General features: G+C 44.0%; 1 protein-coding gene across 1 annotated transcript; it reads right to left on the reverse strand.

Moving 5' to 3' along the window:
• Nucleotides 1-8,467: 8,467 nt before the first annotated feature.
• On the reverse strand, nucleotides 8,468-22,703 carry Inip (INTS3 and NABP interacting protein). The gene is given in 5 exon segments (NM_001305282.2): nucleotides 8,468-11,322; nucleotides 12,559-12,649; nucleotides 13,627-13,729; nucleotides 21,080-21,160; nucleotides 22,575-22,703. Coding segments are annotated over 4 exon segments (315 nt in total). The 5' UTR covers nucleotides 21,105-21,160; nucleotides 22,575-22,703; the 3' UTR covers nucleotides 8,468-11,226.
• Between the last annotated feature and the right edge of the window lie 3,375 nt (nucleotides 22,704-26,078).

Raw genomic sequence — 26,078 nt, forward strand, 5'->3', positions numbered from 1 at the left:
AGCAACAGACAGAAACCCTAAGACCGTTTCTTTCCGTCTCTAAAAAAAGTAAGGAAGAAAGAGAACGGAAAGTAGTTGGGGCTGGAGAGAATTCCGTTGTGAGAACACCTTGTTGATCGTCCCCATGGGTGCCTCCCAAAAGTCCACCACTGCAGCTCCAGGGAGTCTGACTCCAGCCCTTGAGGAGCTCCCACATACGCATGTTCACAGCCACACCGCACATACACATAATCTTTTAGGTTTAAAAATACCAAGGGGAAAAGGGATGTAGCTCAGGGTTAGAATACTTGCCTCACACGCACCAGGCCCTGGATTCGATCCTCAGTACCACAAATCAAAACAAAATTAAAAACTTTTTTTTTTGTGTGTGTGTGTAAGCTCTGGATATTTTTTTCCTTTAAGAAAATGCGTATGTGCATATTTTACACACAAAAATCTGTTTTCTTACAAAACCTCTCCCCCAGCACTGGGGTTGGGGATGGAACAATTGATTGAGTGCTTCCAGAGCCCAAAGACCTGGATCTGATCCCTAGCATGGTGCACACCAAGCACGTTGGTGCTCACCTGCGATCCCAGCACTCAGTGTGGAGTCAGAATTTCAAGGTTATCCCCAGGTACATCAGTAAGTTCAAAGCCAACCTGGGATAGATAGAGGACTATGAGACCATGTTTCAAAAAAAGAAAGGAAGGAAGGACTCTCGTACTAGATATTTTCAAAGAGAGTTGCTTGGAGACACATCATGTAAAATACTTCTCGAAGGGTAATGGAGGTAACTGAAGACTCAGGTGATCTGCAAACTGAGTCGGTAATTGTCAAAGCAGTGTGGGTCTGTGAAATTCATTATCTGTCTCTGTTCTCTATGTGTCTGACATTTGCCACAAGAACAACTATAAACAAACACAGACGACCAAAAGGCTGTACTAGAGATGGCGCAGCCTCAAAGGTGAGTAACTTCAGCTGAAAGGAGAGGCCCAGAGACATGGGAGGGAGCAGTGCCACTAACAACATGGAGGAAAACTGGAGCAGGGTTCAGCTGTATTGTGATGGAAACATCCGGTGAAGAAAGTCGCTCCTGTGGACAGCCCTATTTGTGCCTTCTAACACAGTTCCTTTACTACAGATCTGTGGGTTACTCAGTAGCCCTAAGACAGATGTGCTATGATACACAGATGTGTGTTGCTTTTGTGCCAATGTCCCCTACAGATTGGCAAGCTATGCAAGAGGGCCAAGGAGAGCAGGTCACCGAGCTGCTGCTGTAGATAAGCAGTTAATAGAAATGCTCTGTTTGTGCTTTGTTATTGCTGTCTGTTCCTTGGCTAACAGCCCAGAATGGAAAGGATACAATTTGACCTCTCTCAGGCAGGGAAGTGTGAGCTTGCCTTGCCTCTCTGAGAGCACAAGCCAGATGTGGGGTCCAGGGTACAGGCATGAGGGCCGGGGGCTGTCTGCTGTCCACCATGCTTCTAACTATTCTTCCCAGTGCCTACAGCCTCTCCTGACCAGAATGTTTGGGCTTCTCTCAGGTATGTGGCCCCATTTCCCTTCCCCAGTACACTTCCCTTTTCTTCCTCTTCCTCCTGTGGATTCTGATTCCGTCCTCTCCTTAGTGGCATTCTCACTACCATTTTTGCTGGTAAAACACCAGGGACAGATGTGAGCGACATTAAACAAGAATCATCTCAACAATAAACAAGATTCTTATATTTCTCATGGGATCCCAAAGAAATAAAGAGGAGAAACAAAATTTCCTGCTGGAGTATTTACAGTGTACTCAGCTGCTAAAATGCTCAGCATGCAATCAAGGAAGCAATTTAACTTGTTTCTAACACACTAAGCTGTTGTAATCATCGTTAAGAGTTTGGCCAAATTTAAAGGACCCAGTCAATTTTTATGAGAGCATTAGAACATCTAACGTAGCAATAACAAATGTACTTCTGACAGTTAATAGAAATGCTCTGTTTGTGCTTTGTTATTGCTGTCTGTTCCTTGGCTAACAGCCCAGAATGGAAAGGATACAATTTGACCTCTCTCAGGCAGGGAAGTGTGAGCTTGCCTTGCCTCTGCGCAGTCCTAGGCAGACGTGGGTAATTCACCTCCGCCTCACTTTGTTGCTCTCTGGTTTGTCTCAGTGCCAGCCCGCATGCAGTCCCCAGGACTCAGACTATGTGCCACTTCCAAGGCCACTTATTGTGCAATGTATTTGATGTTTTATATTTACATTGATCTCGTTTACCAAACCTAGTGTCACCTCCCTGCCTCTAATCTCAGTACTTGGGAAGTGGAAGTAGGCAGATCTCTGTGAGTTCAAGGCCATAAGTTCCAGGCCAGCCAAAGCTATAGAGGGGGACCCTGTCTCAGATAGGTCTGTCTGTCTGTCTTAATTTTATGTTAAAATCAAAAGTAAATGCCTTAAACAAAAAGAAAAGTGTCCCCTATGATTAGTTTCAATTTGCCAAATTCCACTTCTGCCTCTTTCTAGCTCTGAGGTCCTGACCTTTCTGTGCCTCAATTTCTTTTTTTGAAAATTTAAAGATTCGTACATATGACTGTTTTGCCTGTGTGTGTGTGTGTGTGTGTGTGTGTGTGTGTGTGTGTGTGTCAGGGTTCTAGTGGTGTTGACAGTAAGAAGAGAGCATTGGCTCCCTTAGAACTGGAGTTACAGACGGTTGTGATCTGCCTGATGGATGTTGGGAAATGAACCTGGGTCCTCTATAAGAGCAGCCAGTGCTTTTAACCATTGAACCATCTCTCCAGCTCCAAAGTTTTCTTCATCTTTAAAATGAGGGTAACACCACACACATCTTACCTTGTAGGCTTGTGAGGATTAAGATATACATTATGCATGTTATACATAGGTGATCTAGCTATCTATTATCGTGTGGGGCAAGGCCTCATATGCAATAACTATATAGATAAAACATGCTATCTGTGGTATTGCATGTCCTGTCACTACACAGAAGCAGTCTTCTGTATTAAAAACATGTAGGGGCTGGGGATTTGGCTCAGTGGCAGAGCGCTTGCCTAGGAAGCGCAAGGCCCTGGGTTCGGTCCCCAGCTCCGAAAAAAAAAAAAAAAAAGAACCAAAAAAAAAAAAAAGAGTCTGTTAAAAACATGTAAGGTTCCCTGCCTTATATATATCCTTAGTAGCACAATAGCCTTAATGCCACCTCTCCTTCCTCTCCCAAAGTGCTTGTGGTGGTCTGAATGAGATTGGCCCCCATAAACTCAGATATTTGAATACTTGGTCACCAGGGAGTGGCACTACTTGAAAGGATTAGGAGGTGTGCCTTGGAGGAAGTGTGTCACTTGAGGGCGGGCTTTGGGATTTCAAAAAAATCCATTCCAAGCCCAGAATCTCTCTCTTCCTGCTGCCTGTGGATCCAGATGTGGAGCACCACACCTGCCTACGTGCCACACGCTTCCCACCATGACAATAATGGGCTAACCTCTGAACTGTGAGCCAGCTGCAGTGAAATGGTGTCCTTGGTAAGAGCTGCCTTGGTCATGGTGTCTTCACAGCAATAGAACACTGAGACAATGGTCTTCAAACCCAGCTCCATCTCTAGATTCTGTCGGGCATCTTCTCCTCTGAAATTCATTTACATAGGTCAACCTTACATAATTTGTTAGGTGATCTCACCCACTCCCACAGTGGTAGCACACAGAGGCCTGAATTACCTAAACCCTTCTCAACAGCAGTGAAATCACTCAGGGCCTGTTTTCTTAGTTCCTCCGGGTTGGTTGAGGGGCATAAAGCTACCCGAGGCCAAGGCAGTCGTAGGAAGGCCTGCGGCTGTAGGTTTGCTTCTCTAGCAGAATGGACAAGGCTTTTCTCTTCCTGCATCCTTCCTTCTTCCCCTTGTTAATCTCTCTCTCCCTTACTTGTGTGTGTGTGTGTGCGCGCGCAGACACACACACACACACACACACACACACACACACACACACACACACGGCCATTAACTGAGGAGGGGAACCTGCAGCAAAGTGTACTGGGAAGAAGACATCTGATGTGTCATCAGATTTGGAGATGTTAAGTTTGGGGACAGGAAAGAGACACCACCTTTGCATAAGAACAGAGGCACATGAACTTAGATCTCAGGGAGAACATTTATCTAGAAATGAGCTCAGGCTGGTCTACAGAAGGATGTGGGAGGATGTGGGGCAGTCAGATAAAAGCCAGCATTCCTTGGGAACTTGTGAAAACCATTTTCTGTCCCTAGGAGTCCCTCCTCTGCTACCTCTAAGGCACATGGTTTGTCCACCCATGAATTATGCTGTCTCATTTCCTGCAGTTTGCCCTGGCCATGTCCGGTGCACTTCTTTTTCTCTCTGCTTTGGATAGTGTCTCTTATTCACGATAAAAAACTTTCCCCTAATAATGGTGCAGTGGTGTGGGCAGTTTCTTTTCTGCACCCCCTTTGTGTGCATCCATACAGAGAGATTCACTTTAGAGACTAACCACTACAAGGGGAGATGTGAGTAACAGTGGTATAAACTGAGAATTAATCAAATGATATCACTCAAAGCCATGCTCCTGGACAGATTGACACGGGGACGACTATAAGCAAGACTATAAAAAGTGCATCTTCAAGGGTTTTCCAATATTCTGTACTTGGAAAGAAAAGCCAGCCAGTGAGGCAGAGGGCTTGGCCAAGGTAGGAAGAACCATGAGAGTAGAACTGTGGTTCCAGATGATCAGAAATGTAAAGATGTTATACAGCATAAGGTAAACACAAAAATTAACTGCTAGGTTTAAGGGTATGGAACTTATAAAAATAATTTTGGTGAATTTATGCTATTCTAAGTTTGACCTGGGTGGGCTCAAGCAGAGAACTGGGGTCAGCCAGCACAGACCACTCTTGGCGCTTGTTAGGTGGGGAGGCAGAGGGAGGGGTAGGAATAGAGTAGTTGTAAGCTAAGAGAAGGCAAAGGTAGAGAGTCTTTAAAGTACACTCAATAGGAAAGCCAGGGAGTGGGAGGGAGGAGAACTGGATGGGAAGTAAATAACTTAGTAATTAAAAAAATTCAAATACTTAACAGGAAAAAAAAAAAAACAGAAAGAAGGCCAGGGAGTAGGGAGAAAAGAGTAGAAAATCAACATAATAAAAACAGAGATTGTAGCCACTCAGGACAAGTGATTAGACATTCTTTGTGGGAAGCTGCTGTGGAAATTGTCAAAACAGTCTCCCAGGGAAAGGACAGTTAACCCAGGCTTGAAAAGGACTGGTCATATTAGAAGGCCTTTAACCATGTTCACGTACACATGCTAAAAACATGGTTCTGTAAGGACAAAGGTAGGAAGGGAGGTGGTGACTACAATCTTAGGGTAAGTGGCCTCGGAACACAATGCAGGTGACAGGTATGAGGACAGGGACATGCATTCCTAGTTATTTCTTCTGGGGAAGCCTTGGAAGCAAAAGATATCAGGGATCTGGAGACCAGAGTATCTACGGGTCCAGTTAAGGTGGCTATGGACGGCTGGTGGCTCTACACTAGCAGCAGTCACAGGCTTAGAGAGGCAGTCAAAGTCCTTCCACGATGTAAAGGGCCACATGGCACTGGACAGACACAGGGCCTTTTGAAAATACAGTTTTGGTGGTCAAGCTGAGTGTGCTGGGCAGTCTACATCTCCATAGAGGCAACAGTGAGACTAACTGAATTTACAGCCAGGGTATAGACTCATGATCTGTGTTCTCTTGAGAAGTCCAAGACACGTGGCTCCTCCAAAGAGAGGACACACCTAAGAATGGCGGCGCAGGGCACTGGGGGAAAGCTGTGTTGTCTATGTGTACTGTGATTGAACCAAAAGTTCCACACAGTGGGGAAGTGATCAGGAAAGGGTGTCATGGAAGGTCAGCACGTACGGTGGAGGCTGATGGCTATCAAAAATAGTATACTAATGCAGGCAGAAGCAGGATTGTGTGGTAAAAATAAAACAAAACAAAAACAAAAAAAAAGTTGAGTTCCGAGTTCCCACTGCCTACCCCATATGGCAAATTCATAGTCTGAATTAAGATCTTTGTAAGACAAGTGACAGACAAAAACAAACAAAACAGACCCCCAACCTAACTCTAACTTAATGAGGATCCATCATCACATCTCAGATTGGACATTTTAGAAGGGAGCCCAGAATCTTGGTGTTGACGAAGCCATAGCAGTCACAGGCACACGGATGTCACTGATGAGATCATCTCCCTGCTGTGCCGGTGAGGGTGGTGCCTTCATTCCTAAGTTTGGCTCCGCACCATGGCTACCTGGCTGTCAACGGCAATACTTCCTATTATCCATCCAAAGAGCAACCCCTTTAGAAATTTTCTCAGAGGAGAAAATGCAGCTTTTCTAAAACCCCAGCAAACTCTCCTGAGTCTCATCTAAACCAGTCCTGTGTTCCAGGAATGTGAGGGCTGACTCAGGTGGGACTTACCTGGCCCAAGTCTGCAGATGTGGCCGAGTCAGCTTCCACACAGGGAAACATGGCCAATAAAAATGACTGTTAGGAAGAACAGAAGAGCTATGTGAACATTAAATCAACACCCTGACAATATCTGGCCTTTTCTTTTAAAAAGTTCTTGGAGACAGATGTAAAGAAGAAACCTGAAGAGAATATAGGTAGAGGGGAGGAGAGCAGAGTAATTTAGGGAAAAGGTCCAAAGTGAAATGGAAAAGACAGCAAGATCAATGATCAGTGGAGAGCCGAACTATTCATATTCTTTTGCTGTCTTTTGCTTATCATTTCTAAGAGTAGATTAGGGTCAGATCTGTTCATCTCTTTGCCTGACTATGCCCCCAAGTGTTCAGGCTCCCAGCTTATAGCAAGGGGCTCACCCTAGAATTCACGTGACTCCATCCTAGACTCCGGTTCGTTTTGTAAGCGTCAGCGCTAGGGACAGAATTTCAGACTTCACGTATAATATGCTCTCACGATGAACTCCAGTTCCAGTCTACCTAAGAGTCATTTCTCAAATATCAGAAGGTAAATTGTACTTTGGCTGATCCATGATGACCTCCTCATACCTGACCGCCTCCTGCCTCCATGGAGACACTGCTGAGACAGAACTTTGGCTTCGAATATTGTTTTTCCTGTCTGAAAATGTTCCATCTTGTAGGTGAAGTTCAAACGCTGTTCTCTGATGCAGCCTTCATGCGTCCACCATGTCCATAGCCTCAGTTCTCTCTCCAGACTCACTAGTACTTAGGGTATGTTTCCTCCACCCGACACCGTAAGACAGAATAAATAGTACAATGACGTGCTCCCTCCTCATGGTCCATGTTCCTTCTTTATTCGTTCTTACAAAGAAAGGAAGGAAGGAAGGAAGGAAGGAAGGAAGGAAGGAAGGAAGGAAGGAAGGAAGGAAGGAAGGAAAAAACAGAAAAAAGAAAGAGGGCTGGAGAGATGGCTCAGCGGTTGAGCACTGACTGCTCTTCCAGGGGTCCTGAGTTCAATTCCCAGCAACCACATGGTGGCTCACAGCCACCTGTAATAGGATCTGATGCCCTCTTCTGGTGTGTCTGAAGACAGCTACAGTGTACTTATATGTAATCATAAATAAATCTTTAAAAAAAAAGAAAATATATAAAAGAAAGCAAGCGGAAGGGAGGCAGGGAGGGGAAACCAGAGGGTTTGTGAAGCACTACTTGTGCAGAGAACATGAAGGCACTTCCTAACTGGTTACAGTCACAAGGGACTTGTGTGCACTGGTGAGAACCTGTTGGGAGGGTTGAATAAACTATCACCTTCTATTCTGTTCATCTTCTGTCCTCAGAGCCGTTATCTTGCCAAAGCTCTTGCTAACCAGGCGTTGAACTCATGAGGCTGACTCTCTTGCCAAAGCCGAGAACTGAAATGATGTAATGAAGTAGCTCACTGATTCGGTGGTAGGAGTGAAACAACCATACCTGCCTTTGAGGCGACTGAGACGTTTTGGTTTTATTCTGGCATCATAAACATACTATCATTTCAATTATTAGGTGGCTGTCAAAAGTTGTCAAACACCTTTTTGGGAGGCAGAGAGAAGGCTCAAATTATAAAACTAGACGTTTTGGTTTTATTCTGGCATCATAAACATCATTTCAATTATTAGGTGGCTGTCAAAAGTTGTCAAACAAACACCTTTTTGGGAGGCAGAGAGAAGGCTCAAATTATAAAACTAAAAGCAATGTGGACCTAAGCTCAACCACTAGCACCTACATAAAAGCCTGGCCTCTAAGCCCAGTACTCTGGAGGAGGATCTCTGGGACTCGATGGCCAGTCAGTCTAGCAAAATCAGTGAGCTTCAGGTTTAGTGGGAGACCTTATTTAAAAATAAGTCAGAGAAAAATCCTTATGTGGCAACCAAGGTTGGATGTGTTTACATTCGCTCCTTACCCTAGAAGATGTATGTACTAGAACAAGCTAAATACACACATGAACAGTCATAGAACATTCTTGAAACTAAAGTGCCTATTAACTCATGCAGTACACGGTTTGCTTTCTCTATTTTTTTTTTATTTAATGCTGATACAATGCATTAAACCATTAAGCTGCCTTCTCGGTTCATAAACAGGCTGAGACTTGTACTTTAAAAATTACTGGCCTTAATAAGTATGACAATAGTCAGTTGTATGCTGTCCCAATTTTCTGTTTGCTTGAAACACGGTTTCTCTGTGTAGCTCTGGCTGTCCTGGAACTCACTCTGTAGACCAGGCTGGCCTTAAACTCACAGAGCTCTACCTGCCTCTGCCTGCCAAGTTCTGGGATTCAAGGTGTGCGTGCCCACTGCTTGATCCTGTCCCCATGTTACAGATGCCATGGCATAAATCACCCACCCATGATCCCAGCACTGGAGTTTTACTCAGGGCTTTAAGTGAGTCCAGGGCTGTCTCTAACACTGCGGTGTCATGCCTGAAACTTAGGTGTCTCACTCTGTAGCCCAGGCTGGCATTGAACTCATAGTGATTCTCCTGCCTTAGCTGAGTGCTAGGATTACAGGCATGAACCACCTCACTGGGCTTGACTGGAAATGTGACCTTCGTCTGGGTGTCCCTTCAGTCCCTTGCCAATTCTATCATCTAGAGACCTCTAACCTAGTCAGACTGCCATGTACTCCAAGATGCCTGTCTTGTGCCATAACGGCTTACTTTAGGACTTGAATGCCAGAGTGGGATCCTCAACAATGTCACTTTCCCATCTGCAGGTCTCTGTGACCTTTTTGTCCCTCAAACACAGCCCATACCAGAGTAGGAACTAAATATTTACCCACAGGCAGAGGGCCACTGGAAAGTCCTCCTAGTTAGTGGGGTGGTACTGCCAGCATGACAAAATCTAGACTCACCTACGAGATGAGCCTCTGGGAATGCCTTGGGGAATTCTCTGATAGCATTAACTGAGGTAGAAGCTCTGCCCGCAGTTGAGCGGCACCGCTCCCTGGCTAGAATACTGGTTTACATAAAGAGTGCGGCAGCATCCATTCTTTGTTCTTATTCTTGACTGTGGATGAAATGTCACCAACTGCTTCAAGCTCCTGCTGTCTTGACTTCCCCTACCATGATGGACTGTGTCTCAAACTTTGAGTCTAGATAAGCCCTTTCTCCCTTAAGTTGTTCATCGGGGCCTTATATCTGACACAGAAAAGAAAAACAAGCACCTAGATTACAAAGTCACATAGTAGTCAACAGTGGAAAAAGTATGCACACATTTTATCTTCCTAACATCAGTAGACAGATTTAGAACCATGTCAGTATGTCAAGGGTCACACCAGACAGAAACTTCGTGAAATGCAAAAAAGTGAAGATTACTAGGAGGCCCAGAGAGAAGCTGTATGGGCTTTTGAAGGGACAGGAGCAAGAGGGTCCCTGGGTCAGCAGCAGATACAAGGGAGCAGTGTGATGACTGGGAGAGGTCCATCTTCCTCGATGGAGACATCAGTTCAAGCTCCTAAGGCTGCTGACTGACACTGAGCAGACAGTGCTATGTGGTTGCCTAGATACTGACCCAGCTGAAAAGGTTCAACCCCCCCCCCCCCCCAGCACAGAGAGGATGAAGGTCAGCTACACGGGGTGATGAGGCTCAGTGAAACAACACATCTAAACCTTTAAAGTCCTAGGTTCAATCCCTGGGAACAGAAAATGACAGGATCCTTACAAAATAACTCCCTTATAAAATTTAATTTTAATCAAGACGTTTTGTGTAAGGTATTACAGAACTCTCTGAACCATACTTTTCACACTTTAATCAAACTCTAATTCTGTAGGGCGAAGGAAGGGTAGTGGGAGGCACATATACAAGTAAGCACCTCAGTTCCTGTTAAAGTTGGGCCCTGGTGAGTAACTTGTTTAACCTTATTTAAAATGGTTTAAAAGGCCTGAATCTGCCCAATTTAAAGTTTTCAGTTAGATAAAAAATAGAAAATAAAATCACTCAGGCACACCACTTATGCAGCAGCATGACGTGAGAATACACGCCCATTACACTCCCAGATTTCTTCCGCTGACTTTCATAACAGTGTTTAGTCACATCATGTATTTGCTATCATCCTAGCATTTATTTGAAAGATTTAAGATTGGTTGGTAATTTAGTCTGCCTTGGGTTTTCTTTTAAAATTCAGAGTAGGAGAACTAGTTATTAGCTTAAGCCTATTCCTCGATAGCTTGTTTCTTAACACGAGAAAGCACAAAGAAGTATGCAAGCCTCCTCACAGGTTTAAAAGCATCCTCATTTCTTTAAAGTTAGGACTATTAATGGCTCTTTTTCTGATTTTGGTTGTTTTTTTGAGGCACAGTCTCATAGACCTCAGACTGGTCTCAAAACCACTGTCTAGGCAAGGATGGCCATGAACTTCTTCTGCCTCTATTCCTCTAGTGCTGAGGTCACAGGCGTGTGCTGTCAGAGCTTGTCTGTGTGGTGATGGGGGCAAACCCAGGGCTTCCCACATGATATCCAGTCCCAGTTGTTGGAGGTGATGCAGATTTCACAAGAGACCAAGCGACTCTGAGTCGGAGGGAAAGTCCGATGGCAATACAAAGAAGTCAGTCTTGGCCAGCACAGCCAGGTCCTCCTCCACTGCTGCTGCTTCCACTTCCCAAGGCCTCAGCGTCCCAGCTCCTCTTCTCTTCCCACTCTCACTTATTCCTTTCTTTAAAGAAACAAAAGCTAGGTTCTCCAAAGTCCTGAAAGTCAGAGTTTGTATAGAGCTGAGTGAGAACTTTGACATTTGATATTACAAGGTCCTTTTATCACACTTTCTTCATTCGGGGTCAAGGCGAGGCAAAACGGGGAGAATAAGATTCCCAAACGCAGAGTCTTGAGTTATGAAGTAGCCAGATGAGTGCGCATGAGCGTGCTGAGAAAGATAAAAAAAAATACAAATTACGGAAAAAAAAAACCAAAAAACAAAAAAACAAAAAAACCCAAAAACAGCAACAACAACAACAACAACAAAAAACCAATTACGTTATTAAGAGTCACATTTTTTAGCCAAGGCATTGAAATCCCTTACCCTTCCCGAATTCCTGAGATCTAGTTTACTGATGAAGCAGCGTTCATGCTAACTTTGTTTACACAGACACAGTGACACATTCAGATTAGCCTGGGGTACCAGGCACTGCTCAGCAGCCTCTCTATCTATCTCTGTGGGGCTCTCTCCCACCAGCAGTCGAGATGGCTTTGTTCTTTTGGTTGAGGAAAAATAGCAGCAAAGGTCAGGTCACAAGACAAAAAGCCTGGGAAAGAGGATCGGCTTGGGAAGGGATGGGAATGGAGTCACTGGTGACTGAACCTCACCAACACTTAGTGCGGGAATGGAACTGATTTCCCTCTTCATTTTTTTTTTTTTTTAAAAGCCTCTTTAGTCATCTGAGGCGAGAGACGGTTTCTATAACGGCCCTTCCCAATTCTAGATGCTGCTTAGACGCAGAGGCAATTACACTGTGCCTTTCACATTTTTATCTTCTAAGTTTTATGATGTAGGCTTTGCTCATAGCCTAAGCTGGCCTGGAGCTAAGAGAGATCCCCCATGTCCACCCCTGACGTGCTGCTACGAGAGGCTTACACAGACAACCTATGCAAGAAAGAAAAGGAGGTGCTTCATCAAAGATCTCTGCTAAGCCATCAGATAAGATGAACGCAATACTAAAACTATTACTTTGTTTCCAAGCTGGAACACCACCTATAACAAAACAGGAAGAACTTTTAAATATTTAACATGCAAACAGTGCAGACCATTAAAAAACCCAAATAGTAAACCCAGAAGACAGGTAAATAAAGTAAGAATGTGGCAAATTTGAAATATTCATGGTGCTATTAAACTAGCCAGTTCAATTTTCAAGATCATTCTGTCCAAATATTTTGTGAACGAGAAATGCCTTGGTCAGGCAGAGCAGAGAATCAATCAGGACTGCATTAATACTGTAAAAGCTATTTTCATTACTACTGTAAGGTCCTGCAATCCCCTGGGCACGAATGAACACTGGTGAACCGTCACAGCTGTATGTGGAACAAGTCATTGATACTGCTCCACTGAGACACTAACTCAGGACTGTGCTGCCTTCCAGAACCTGACTCAGTCTGCTGTGCTCACCTGCAGAGCGGCCTTCTGCTGCGCTGCGATGTGCTGCTGCTCGGCATGGTCCCGGAAGTCCTTACTGAGGGAGGGCCTGGACAGGGAGATGCTAAAACCGACATCTTGGTTACTTAGCTATCCAGCACAAAGATACTCTCATCTTTTTTTAAAAAAATAATTATATAAGAAGATTTATTAGATTGGCACATTTTTAATATAGTAAATTACTTTTAAAATCTGAGATTCAGGGGCTGGGGAGATGGCTCAGTGATTACGAGTCCTGATTTAATCCCCAGCAACCACATGGTGGCTCACAGCCATCTGTAATGGGACCCGATGCCCTCTTCTTGTGTGTCCCCACATACATGAAATATACTTTAAAAAAAAAAATTCAGCCAAGGCTATACAGCAAAATCATCTCATAAAACTTAATAAATACAAATGTTAAAAGACCTTCTAGAATAAAAGCACCCCCTCCCCATCGTCTACATTAATTTATGAAGAAAGCCTATGTTATCTTTATGGGAGTTCAAGTAATCTGTTATAGGTGTCATAATTTACAGCCCCTCCACTTCTAACTCAGCCGTCAGCATCCTTATTAGTGTTAGTATTTTAGTCTGTTGGCTGTTTTTGTTTTTAAGACAGGGTTTCTCTGTGTAGCTCTGGCTGTTCGGGAACTGGCCTTTAAAAACTGTTAACCAACAGCATGGCGCTCATCAATCGTAAAGCTGCAGGCCGCTGTCCGTCTGATAAGTAAACACGACAACCATGTTCCACAGTGTATCAACTGTGAATTTCTAGAAAACCTGACAGTCCCTTACTCATGAGAGTCTACAGCAGCTACAGAGAGCTGGCTCTGTGCTAGGCGCTGGGATCTACAGGTCTGCAGCACACAGCTCAGACAGCAGCAGCTGTGATGAAACAGAACGCCACGATGTGACGGGAGCGAGCGAGCACGATGACCACGGCTAGGAGTCTGTAAGGAAGGGGAGCTTGGGGCGCAGACCTGATTCTAACAGACTCTGAGGCAGTGCTTTCCCTCCCTGTAAGAATGATTAAGGGTGGCACTTCCAAAGAAGTCAATACCTAGCTCCAGGGTGACTTGCTGAAGATTGGTTCTGCATAAGTAATTTTCTTTTCTCTTTGTCCAGTTCAGCCAAAATTGCGACTCTGTTTTTATTTTGAAAACCTAAAGAAGAAAAGGGAGAGAGAATGAGAAGCATTTTAGAGCCAGGCCATGTAAAAACCAGAAAGTGAAGTCCCCGTTCTCTGACATGGCTGCCCACTCACTAGGAAGTCCTTTCCTCCTACTGGCTATTTCCCAACAACCCTGAGAGCATAAGCCAGATGTGCTGACACACCTATGACCGCAGCTCTTGAGAGAGGGAGTTCAAGGCCAGCCTGCGCTACATTAGACCCTATCTCTTAAGACAAACAAATAAAAAAAGCAATAGGTCAGTTGGTAGTGTTTGTTAAACACACAAAGCCCTGGATTCAGCCTCCAATACAGTATAAAGCAAATGTGTCGGTGCATACCTACACCTGTGAGGGGCAGAAAGGTCAGAAGTTCAAGGTCATCCATTCAAGGCCGGTCTGGGCTACACACACCTTGACTTAAAAACAACTACAAAACCCAAAAGACCCGGTACTAGCAGCATATGCCTTTAATTCCAACATTCTCAGGAGGCCGAGACAGACAGGTGGATTGCTGTGAGTCCCAGGCCAACCAGCACTAGTTCAACCCTAAAAAAATAAAGGGGGTGGGGTGTGGGGTGTGCGCATTTGCGCACTGAGATGGCTTATCAGTTGGGAGCACTGGCTGCTCTCCAGAGGATCTGGGTTCAATCCTCAGCACCCGCCTGGCAGCTCACAATACTTACTCCAGTCCCAGGGCATCCGATGCCATCTTCTAACCTCTGTAGCCCCAGACATGCTCATGGTGTGGACATACGTGTAAGCAAGACCCCCATACACGTTTAAAAACAAACAAAACCCCCAAAGAACATAGTAGATGGATGGGTACATAAGCAAAATAAAAATGACTGAGGACTTTTAAGATTTATTTTGTGGTTGTAGGGCTGAGGCCTTGGATACACCAAGCAAGCATTCTACCACTAACTACTATCCCAGTGCCAAGATTCTGAGCTAAATAGTTTTGTTCATCGAGGTATGGGTTAGACATGTATTGTGGAAAAACACTGGTCCAATATATTGCACAGCCAAATCTACAGGTGTGCATTCTTTCATGGAAAATTACTATGTCTACATGAGCGGACCAGAAAGCTCTCCTAAGAGGTAGGGCACAACTCACGGGGCTACAGATGCCTCCTTTATCAATACTCAGTATTTGACTTGACCCTAAGCTTCACACTGAGAAGCTCTCAGCACATGGTGCAGAGTCTGAAACAGGCGGTAGACAACTACACATTTAAGAATCCAAATAAAAGCTGGGCAGTGGTGGCACATGCCTTTGAACCCGGCACTCAGGAGGCAGAAGCAGGTGGATCTAAGTTCAAAACCAGCCTGCTCTATAGACTTTAAGGACATCCAGGGCTACACAGAGAAACCCTGTCTCAAACAAACAAACATAAACAAACAAACAAACAAAAAACCAAATCCAAATTAAATGCCAACATGTCAACGTGAATGACTCCATTTAAATCCTCAGATCTCGAGCCTCTATGCAAACCTATTTCATGATCTGCTAACAAGGGATGTGTGCCCCCAGCAAGCCATTCTCAAGCTTACAATCCTGAACAGACTTGTGGGTGTGTCCTCAAGTGTCTGCATCTGATGACCCCTTGCTAGAGCAGAGCAGAACAGAACAAACCCTCAAAGGACATGAGGAGAGCACACAATTAGAACTCTAGAGACTGGACTATGAAATGAGATTTTCAAGCAGAGTAGACCTAACTAAGCACACTTAGGCACATCTGAGGGATTGTGAGAACTTTACACTACTTTAGAGAGAACTAGTAGGTGGAAAATGTCCCAGAGAGGGAGAGACTGGTTAGGACAGCACAGGATGTAAGACATTCATAGATACTGGCCTAACCAGACATAGCTGTAACTTGCGGTTCTGATTTAACCAGGCACCAGCAACCTGGCTATGGACAGAAGTTTGGGAAAATACATCTACGCTGTATCCACTTTAGCAATTTATCTCTCCCAGTTTGTCTCTGCTCCTGTTACACCACCAATTTCTAGTAACAGCAGACTCCTTTTGAATAGCTGACCATCAACAGCACATTCTGACATTTCTAAAAAGATGGCTTTATGAGCCTTCCAGAGAGTTCTTCATCCTAACTCTAAACCCCTTTCCTGCTCCCTTAGGAAACTAGAGCATCAGTGTCAACTGCCATGCCACTGAAATGCCCTTTCTCCTCCCCAGGTCGTGAAAAGTGTGTCAGGCAGGCCAAGAATGGAATGTCCAGGTAAGGCGAGCTTGTCCCAAGTATAAGGAAACAGAACAGGCTAGTTCTGCATAGCAGGAATCTGTACTGTTCTCCCCAGTGTCAGTTAGTGTTTGGTCACACAAGAGCAAAGCAAGCTGATGGTGCCACTGAGTATGTGGAGTAACTTCCACAGTGAGGACACACTACATAGCTGGGTATGGTATGATGACCCAACTCACACTTCGAGGGCACTCTAACTTTGGAGGTAGAAGCAGCAGGATCAGGAGTTCAAGGCTGTCTTCAGCTGTATAGTAAGGTTCTAAGGCCAGTATAGGCAATGCTGTATCAGACCCCAGTTACCAAAAACAAAAACAAAAACAAAAAAACCCCAAAAAACAACAACAAAAAAACCCAAAACAAACCAAAACAAAAAAACAAAAACAACAACAACAACAACAAAAAAAACCCACAAAGTTGACTTTAAAAGAGAAAAAAGCCAGTTTAGGATAACCTGACTGTCCATATAAATATTAAAAAGAGAACAGTCAACAGGGCTCACACCAATAACCCCAGCCCAAGAGCTCAAACAAGGAAACTGCTAGGAATTCAAGACCAACCTGGACTACTGGTGATGAATGAACTCTAAGCCAGCATAAGCCAAGAATAAACAAGAGACTGGAAGAGCGAGAGAGACAGGGAGAGAGACAAGAGGAGACACCCAGAATTATAGCTTGAGTAACTGTTAGGTTACTCAACTATTAAGCTTTTGAAATTTGTAGAGGATCTGCACTGTATTTTAAAAATCGGCTCAGGTGGCTCTGTGGCGCAATGGATAGCGCATTGGACTTCTAGTGACGAAAAAATCGGCTCATATCCACTGAATGTTTAAGATTTTTGCTTTGCCTTTGTAATTACTGCTTCATAATCATACATAACACTCCAGAATGCTTTCAAATAAAAGAAATATCAAGTTTATACGTTGTTCAAATGTAATGAAAATTGAGACTGTGAAAGTTGATACCTTGGGCTGGGTATAGCGACAACACTGAAACCCCACTACTTGAAGGCAGGGCCATGCTGTCACAACCTGGAGGCCAGCCTGAGCTATCCCTTCAGTTTAAAGCCACCCAGCAAGGCACCTCAAAACAAACAAGAAAAACTGTCTGTGTAGTAACTTCTTTTTCTTTTCCTTTCTGTAGCAGCTGAGGATGAGCTTGCATTTTTGATCTTCCTGCCTCTGCCTCTCAAGTGCTGAGAATACAATTAAAAGCCACGTCTCGTTTAGGTTTTAATTTACTGATCCAGAGAACTTTGCCTCTAACCTCTAAGCCCCTTGCCCAAGGACCGATCATTCTTGAGAAGTGGGGGCTGTCGTGTATCTAATAAGCCACGTTTTCACTTCCCTAAGCAAGTGTGGTTAACTCAACTGATCACACCTAGGTGGGATGTGCACAGGCAGGAAGTACGTCACTGGACAAAGGAAGGAAGTATGTAGTCTTATTGGTTTGCTTTTGGAAGCACCTGGCCAACACAGCTCGTGGCCATTTTCTGGAAAACCCAGAATGGCCCTGGCCAGAGTCCATCATACAGTATTTAATTAAAGCTTGCTTCAAATTTGGCTCAAATTTGTGGTAGTGACCTTATTCTTGCCTGAGGTTTAATACATGCCTGGTTTCATTGAGTGCTGTGTATGGAATCTAGCCCCATGTATATGAGAGGCAAATGTTCTACCAAGTGACCTACATCCACATGTCTCATTTTGAGGTGATTTATTTCAAATTTCAATTTATTCTCACATTTAAAGAGTTTGGGGACAACATACAAAAGCCCTAGAACCCCAAGATTAGATTTGAATACCAGTTCCTGTTGGTGCTGGTTTGGTTTTGAGGCAGAGCCCCATGTAAGCTCAAGATGGACTCAGATGACCCCAAGCTCCTGATTCTCCTGCCTCAACTTCCCTAACCAATCCTTCCCTAAGAAGGGATAAAGTCCTGATATCTCCCCAGAAACCCTCCCTCCCATACATAGGGCATGGTGACCCCTGTGACGCAGAGGCAGGCAGATCTCTGTGAATTCAAGGCCAGTCTGGCTACAAAGCAAGTTTCAGGCCACCCAGCTCTACACAATACATGAGACCCTGTCTCAAAACCAAAACCAGGGGTGAGGAGGAAACCTTCCTACCTACACCAGGGCACTCACTCGGTCCAACCAATTTTGCCTCTTAGTGTCTGGAGTTACAGACAATTATGAGCTGCCACATGGGTGCTGGAAATTGAGCCCAGGACTTCTGAAAGAGCATCCACTACTCTTAGCCATCTCTCCAGTCCCTAAATTTTAAAACATTAAAAAATTATTAATATGAGAAAACAAAGATATAAGTAATTTAATTTGGCACTGTTTCGGAGGTTTTGATGCATGCTGGCTGACTCCATTATCTGGGGCTTGAGGTGAGACAAAATTTCATGATGGTGAAAGTATATGGCAGAGGCTGTTTGCCTCAGGGCAGCTAGAAAGCACAAAACAGGGCCGAGATGCTCAAAGCCCTCCCCTGACCCCAAACCCAAATCCTCCAATTACATCCTATCTTTTCACAGATGCACCACCTCCTAACAGTCTTTTAAATTCTGAATCCATCAAGAGATCAAACCACTGATTAGCTGGATCCTTTATGATTTAACTGCTTCTAACTATTCTCACAAGTCTACTCAATGTGCTTAACTGCCTTCTAGGTAACTCCATCTAATGTCTATACACATACACAATAGAGAAGTGCAGACGGTATACTAAAGATGGTAAAATACAATAAAGACTTAAAATTTTTATTGAGGAGCTGCAGAGATGGCTCAGCGATCAAGAGCAGTGGTCACTATTTCAGAAGACCCAGGTTTGATTTCTAGCACCCACACAGTGGCTGACAACTGTAACTTCAGTCCCAGGGGAGTTAAGATCTTCTTCTAGCCTCCAAGGACATTGCATGCATGTAGTGCACAGACATACATACAGGCAAAACACTCAAACATGTAAAGTAAGAGTTCCAGGCTAGCCAGATGATGGTGGTCCCAGCACTGGGGATGCACAGACAGGCATATCCTTGTGAATTCAGGCCACCCGCATATACAGAGTGAATTTCAGGTCAGCCAGAGCTACACAGAGAAACCCTGTCTTAAAAAACAAATACAAAAATAAAGACACCAAAAACAAAACAAAACAAAAACCAAACCAAACCAAACCAAACCAAACCAAACCAAACCAAACCAAAACCCTGGGCCAGCCAGGTCTACACAGTAAGATCCTATCTCAAAATAAATAAATGAACATCAATAAATGTTAATTTTTTTTAACTCTTCACCGAGAATCTGCAAGCCTACAGAACAGGATACAGACTCCCTCTGCTGGTGTCCAACAGCAGCAGCTCTGTGATACCAACGGAATTCCTCAGAGTAATGAAAGTCAAATGACTTACCAACTAATTATTCTTTAGATTTTAGACGCTTCATAGTAGACCTGACTATGAGCCAACCAAAAGCAACACTAACAATAGTTGTTCTTACTGCAATTGCAAAATGAGAGATTACCAGCAGATTTTATCATTAGAACGAGATAATTTAAAATATTTTTATTGTGACTATATTGGATGGCTTTTTTTAGCATTTTTTTTCCTTTACTAAAAGGACTCCCCTTAGTTTTCATTTTGGCTCAGTTTTGGCAGAGGTTGGGGAGTACTGAGGATCAAATACAAATTACTTTAATCTGAACCTTTCTAAGTTAATTTTTTTTTCTTTTTTTCTTTTTTTTTTTCTCGGAGCTAGGGACCGAACCCAGGGCCTTTCGCTTGCTAGGCAAGCGCTCTACCACTGAGCTAAACCCTCACCCCTCTAAGTTAATTTTTAAAAGAAGTTAAAAGATTGTAAATACAACGTTTACCTGAGATGATGAGTCAAACATACTTAAAAGTCAAACAGTTCAGGCCTGATGTGGAAAGAGACCAGTTTCAAGTATTTGCATAAAAAAGACTTAAAAAACGATAGCTACATTTATGAGCCAGGTGTAGTGGCACATGCTTCTTTTTTTTTTTTTGGAGCTGGGGACCGAACCCAGGGCCTTGCGCTTCCTAGGTAAGCGCTCTACCACTGAGCTAAATCCCCAGCCCCGTGGCACATGCTTCTAATTCCAGCACTAGGGGGAGAGGCAGAGCTGTATGAGGGGGGCCAGCCTGGTCTACATAGTATGTTCCAGGCAGCCAAGAAGACATACCTTGTCTCAAAAAAAAAAAAAAAAAAATCTGGAGCATACTTGTAACCCTAGCAACTAAGAGGCTGAAGCAGGAATATCACAAGTTCAACACAACATAGATAGCCTTCAAAAAGCTAAAAACATTGAATAAATTTTTTTTTCAACAAAACTTTTTTTTTTTTAATGTCTTAACAGAAACGTGTCCCTAACTTGATGGGATTAAAGAAAGTAACAGGTGAAATGAAGCTTTTACAGCAATGAAGATAAAGCATGGTTATTACCTGACTTTAAAAGCAAGAAGAAAACAGATGCCAGAGGAGACAGGAGACCGTTTATGATGCGGGCTGGGGAGGTGGTTCAGTGGTTAAGCACTTGTTCCCAAAATCATGAGGACCAGGGTTTAGCTCCCTAAAATCCACGTACATGTTGTGTAATTTCAGCCTTGGAAGGCAGAGAGGAGAACCCTGGAGAAAGCTGGCTAGCAAGAGTAGCCAATGGGCAAGGTCTAGATTTGACTGAGAGACCCTGCCTCAGTGAGTTAGGTGCAAAGTGCTGGAAGATGATTCTCGATGTTAATCTCCAGTCTCCACATGTGTGTATGCCCACCCCTACACACATGCTCCCACACATGCAAACATGCATATACACAGATGCACACTATACACAAGTAAATGGAAGGAAAAAGTTCACGATGTGAATCACTAATCTTAACAGGTTGAAATAAAGAATTAGTAATATTAGAAAATAAGCTGCTGATACAGTGTTAAGCTGATTTTAAATTGGGGGATTCCACTTTGCTACTCATAATTCTGGACGCAGTAACTGCTCTATACTAAATTTTCTCTACTTCAAATACATTTATTGTATGGGAGAACGTTCCTAGTAATAACAGAAATCCCAGCATGCATTACCTTGTCCTGAAGGATTTGCTGCCATCTTCCTATTCTGTGTCAATTATATTCAGTGGCCACTGATCAGGACTTTACAATCATCTGTAAAAAAATTTATGTGCACACATAAAATGCGCTGGCCTTAATTACAGTCTCAAAACCGTGAAGAACAGCTAGGCTGAGTTGGGTTTCTTAGTCTCTTCAGAAAGATAAACGTAAGCACAGGCTTAAATCAGAAACTTAGCTCTGCAAGTTCCTCATGCACTTCATTAAATGACATTTTTTTTAGTCTTGAAGTTGTTAATACCAACATTTAGCATTATTTTTAATTTACATCAAGATGTATTTACCAAATAGATCAACCTCTTGAAAGTATCCACATAATCAGTGCTAAGAAGAAAAATAAAATTCTATAAAAATCACTCTCAGGTCATCTACTGTGCTGGTGAAAGAAAGGAAGAAAGGAAGGAAGGAAGGAAGGAAGGAAAGAAAGAGCGAGCGAGCGAGCCAACCAACCAACCTAACAAGTATCTACACTGCACCATATATTGTGTAAGATGTTTCCCCCAAAAAATGTTTTTAATGAGCATTTTTATATATGTGGAAGCCAACTGTCACACGACTAAGCAAACTTAGACTCCTGGTTTCTCTGTGTGTGTGGTATATGCCCAGTGGTGAGCATGAGTGAGTAAGATAGAAAAAGGCACTGGATGGTCGCCTTGTGCTACCGCTCTCCACCTTGTTCCTTTGAAAACAGGGTCTCTCACTGAGCCTGAAGCTAGGCTGGCTGCCAGCCATCCTCACCGATCCTCCGTCTCTGCCTTCCCTCAGCTCTGGGGTGCAGGAGCTACAGCCACACCTTGTGCTTCCGACATGGATGCCGGAGATTCCAACACAGACCCTAATGCTTGGGCAGTAAGTGCTCTTACCAGCTGGGCCACCTCTCCAACTCCAAGCCTGCTTATCGCTAAGTTTAGAAATTAAGTTTTGTATTAGGCCAGGGCGAAATCACAAGACAAACTCCTCGACCGTTGAGTTTCATTCAAGTAATCACACGGCGTGGAGGAGGAAAACCAATTTAATAAATGCGCTCTTTAAAAATATGCCCGCACACCGCGGTAATTCCAGCACTCGGGAAGAAAAGGCAGAACCGCGAGTACCCGGCCAACGAGGGCTACACTGCCAGACCCTGACTCAAAACAAAACAAAACAAGGCGCGAACAAGGTTGCGGAAGTAGAGAACTATTGTTGAGCGAAGACACGAGCTCTGAGCAGTTGCCAGGTTTAAAGGACTCGCGACTCCTGCGGCTGGAGCACAGCGTGAGCGAAGCCGAGCTAACACTGAAGGCGATCAAGGCCACCCTGAGAAAGGGTCAGGATGTCCCAGGAGTCCCTGCCCGCGGGTGAAGTGGGCGAAACTCAACGGGAAGTGAGAAACCCTCGTACGCTAGTCCGCGCGAGGCCGCTGCCCGGTGGCCGGCGTTAGGGCCACACTTTTTCTGTCCTTTATACTTACCCGGAATGCGAGGAACCTCGAGAAACCTCGCTGTCCAGTCGCCGCTGTGCAGGGGGGCGCGCCCACGCAGAACCCGGCGAGAGTGCAGCAATGCGCCGCGCTACAACATTCCCGCCGGCACCAGCTTCCGCCTCCTGACTGACAGAGCCCCTGGAAGCGGAAGTCCCGCCTATCGACTGGACCCAACGGACGCTACCCAAGGTGATTTGTAGTTTAATCGCTTCTTCGGCGGGAAAGGGTTTCCCTTCCGAAGAATGACAGTCGAAGAGGCTCACGGGAGATGCAGGCCGTACAGTTGGGGGCGGAACCCAACGCTGATTGGCAGGAATGGAGCCGGGTCCCTAGCACCTAAATTGATTTTTTTTTTTTCCTGTCCTTCGAGTTTTCAGGAGACTAGCTGTCTGTCTTCAGAATTTAACCCCGGTGTTAATCCATTTCAGTAGAGCTCAGAGGGAGGTTGAGCACACTTTCAGGTTTTCACAACTTTCCTAGGAATATTTTTGTTGCCTACCGTCTGAATAAATAATTATACACAAGGAGAGCACTAAATAGGTACAAGTTTTCACTACTGTGCACAATCTGAATTTTAAAAATGAAAGTGTCGGCTGAGAGTAGTGGGGCATGCCTTTGATCCCAGCACTCTTGAAGGCAGAGACAGATCTAAGTTTGAGGCCATCCAGGTGTGCATAGTGAGCTCCAGAACAGTAAGGACTACACAGAAAGACCCTGTCTCCAAAGCAAACAAACAAAAAAGGGAAAATCACACCAAGACGCTACTGGAAACTACCTAATGCTGGGTAGCCGCACGCTAAATCTAGATGTTTACCTTAAGAAGTAAACGTGTTTGGCACACGGTGGCGCTAGGGAAGCAGAGGGAAGCATTTCTCTGAATTCAAGGCCAACCTTCTCTACAAAGTGAGATCCGGGACAGCCAGGGCTACCCAGGCAAACTCTATTTTGAAAAAAAAAAAAAAAAAAAAAACTAAAAGAAGTAAACATGTTTTGATGTGTGTTGTGTGTTCTATGGTTATTAACCACTTTCCACAACTTGCACATATGCTCTGTATTAGTATTTGGGATTCTGGAGATGTAGCTAAGTTGGTAGAGAACTTGTCTAGGATACAGGAGGCCCTGAATTTGATACCTCGCACCACATAAAATTGGGTATGGTAGTGTATACTTCTTAATCCAGCCTCAGGAATTTGGTGGGAAGAGGATCACAAGGTACATAGGTACATAGCAAGTTTGAGGCCAGTATTGACTACATAAACCTTATTTCTAAAATAATAAATGTTTGTTACTGTTTCTGATGCACAACGGTAAGTTCAACACCAAGAATTTACTTAGTTCACAGCAAAAAAAAAAAAAAAAAAAAAAGTTGAGTGTTTTCCATGTGCTGGGTGCCTGCTGTCCATCAGCTTGTGTCTGCCTGTGATTTGTATCTGGGAAACAGAGATGTTACTACATTGTATCCAGCCATGAGCTGAGCTAAAGCCCGCAAACTCTGCCAGGTTCTTAACTTCCGAATACTGTCTTTGCTCTAGAACGGCAGTTTTCAATTTGTGTGCAGGGATTACATATAAGGTAGCCTTCATATCAGATATTTACACTGATTCTTAGCAGTAGCAAAGTTGTAGTTAGGAAGCAACAGAGAAAATAATCTTTTTTTTTCTTTTTTTTTTTTCTTCTTTTTTTCAGAGCTGGGGACCGAACCCAAGGCTTTGCGCTTGCTAGGCAAGCACTCTACCGCTGAGCTAAATCCCCAACCCCGAGAAAATAATCTTATGTTTGGGGGTCACCACAGCAAGAGAAACTGTACTAAAGTGTCAAAGCATTAGGGATTCCTCTAGAACCAGCTCTTAGTGATTTTTTTTCCCCCTTGAGACAGGGTTTTGGTACTTAGAGGCTGTCCTTGAACTCACCTTGTAGCCCAGGCGGCAGACTGGAAAACTCCTTCTCACCTTCCTGAGTCCTGGCACTTATAGGCCTGTACCCTCATACCCAGCTCTACTAACTACTTTAATTAAAATATAAAGCATGTTGGCAATAAATACATTTGAGTCTCTTCTGTGATCTTCTGGGAAAATGCAGCCTTATTCAAGCTTAAAAGTCCTAACAAATTCTTTCAGTTAAAAGGTCGAAGTGAGGCTGGGTGTGACTTAAAAAGATAAATGGTTTCTATATTCTTAGGAGAATTTTTTTTTTGTCCTGTTGCCCAAGTAGTCAGTACAGGAAACAGGGCACAGGAAGCTCTTTAATTCCTAAACAGGAAAACAGAAGATTTAATTAGATGAAAGTGTTTACTACCCTAATCATGACCTGGTGAATATATACATCTCACTATTACACTGCATTGCCTACATATGTACAATTAAAACATTACACATTAAAATAATGGACATTCTGAAAGAACATTGTTTAAGGAGTGGAAGAAAATTCTTCCAAAACATTTTGTAGTTTCTTGTCCAGTTCAGTATGTGAGGATTGGGGGAGCATGACCAGCAGGAAGGTAAGTTTCACTCATGACCAATTGTTTGGCCTTTTGTTTTGTGAATAGCAGTCCTTGAAAACAGTTCGTCTTCTCCCTGCAGTGCTGGAACTTCTATAGGCCAGCCAGGGTTACATAGGGAGACCCCGTCTCAAAAACAAGGGGAAGGAGGTGTTGAAATAATTTTGTATAAGCGAAAGGAGCCTGAACTGTCGTCGAACCACTTAGGAAACTGTGAATACACTGTCTTTCCTTTCTCTTTTTCTGTGTTGCCCAGGCTAGTCTCAAGCATGTGGGCTCAAGTTCTACTGCCTCAGCTTCCAGAGCAGCTGGGCCTAGGATGTATAAAGCGTTGGTTACATTTATTTATCTGTTTTAGTTGTGTGTGTATGAGTGTTTTGCCTGCCTGCATGTATGTGGAGGCCTGGTGCTTATGGAATCCAGAAAAGAGTGTTGGGTTCCACGGGTCTGGATGTACAGGTGGATGTATAGAAACAGAACCTGGGTCCTCCGGAAGAGCAGAAAGTGTGTTGTTGTTGTTGTTGTTGTTGTTGTTGGTGGTGGTGGTGGTGGTGGTGGTGGTGGGGGTGGTGGTTTGGTTGTCTGGTTGGTTGGTTTTTGAGACACTGTTAGGCTTGGAAGAGGATCATCTAGTTAAGGGAAATGGCCTGATTCCTTTAGAATGAAATTATCTTCGAGATATTCTCTACAAGGATAGTTAAATTTGATGAGCGAGGGGTGGGGGAGCGGGGGAGACTTTCACCGACTTGTCCAGTAGATGGCAGCAAAGAGCAGAGCATAGGACATACAAGAGCGAAGACCAGGCACTTTGACCAGACTATGAAAGACGAATAGTTTGCTATGACTGTGAAGGTATTGGATGTTGGTCGCCTAAGGATTATACTGGTAAGTGGGTACTTGTATCCAAACATTTTACTCTCCCTCCATCACCGTGCCTTGGTGTGTGATAACATGTGGTTGGACTTGAACATTTCCTACTTTGCATGAAAACAGGA

This window comes from Rattus norvegicus, chromosome 5 (genome assembly GCF_036323735.1).
Source record: "Rattus norvegicus strain BN/NHsdMcwi chromosome 5, GRCr8, whole genome shotgun sequence".
In the NCBI taxonomy this organism is placed as follows: Eukaryota; Metazoa; Chordata; class Mammalia; order Rodentia; family Muridae; genus Rattus; species Rattus norvegicus.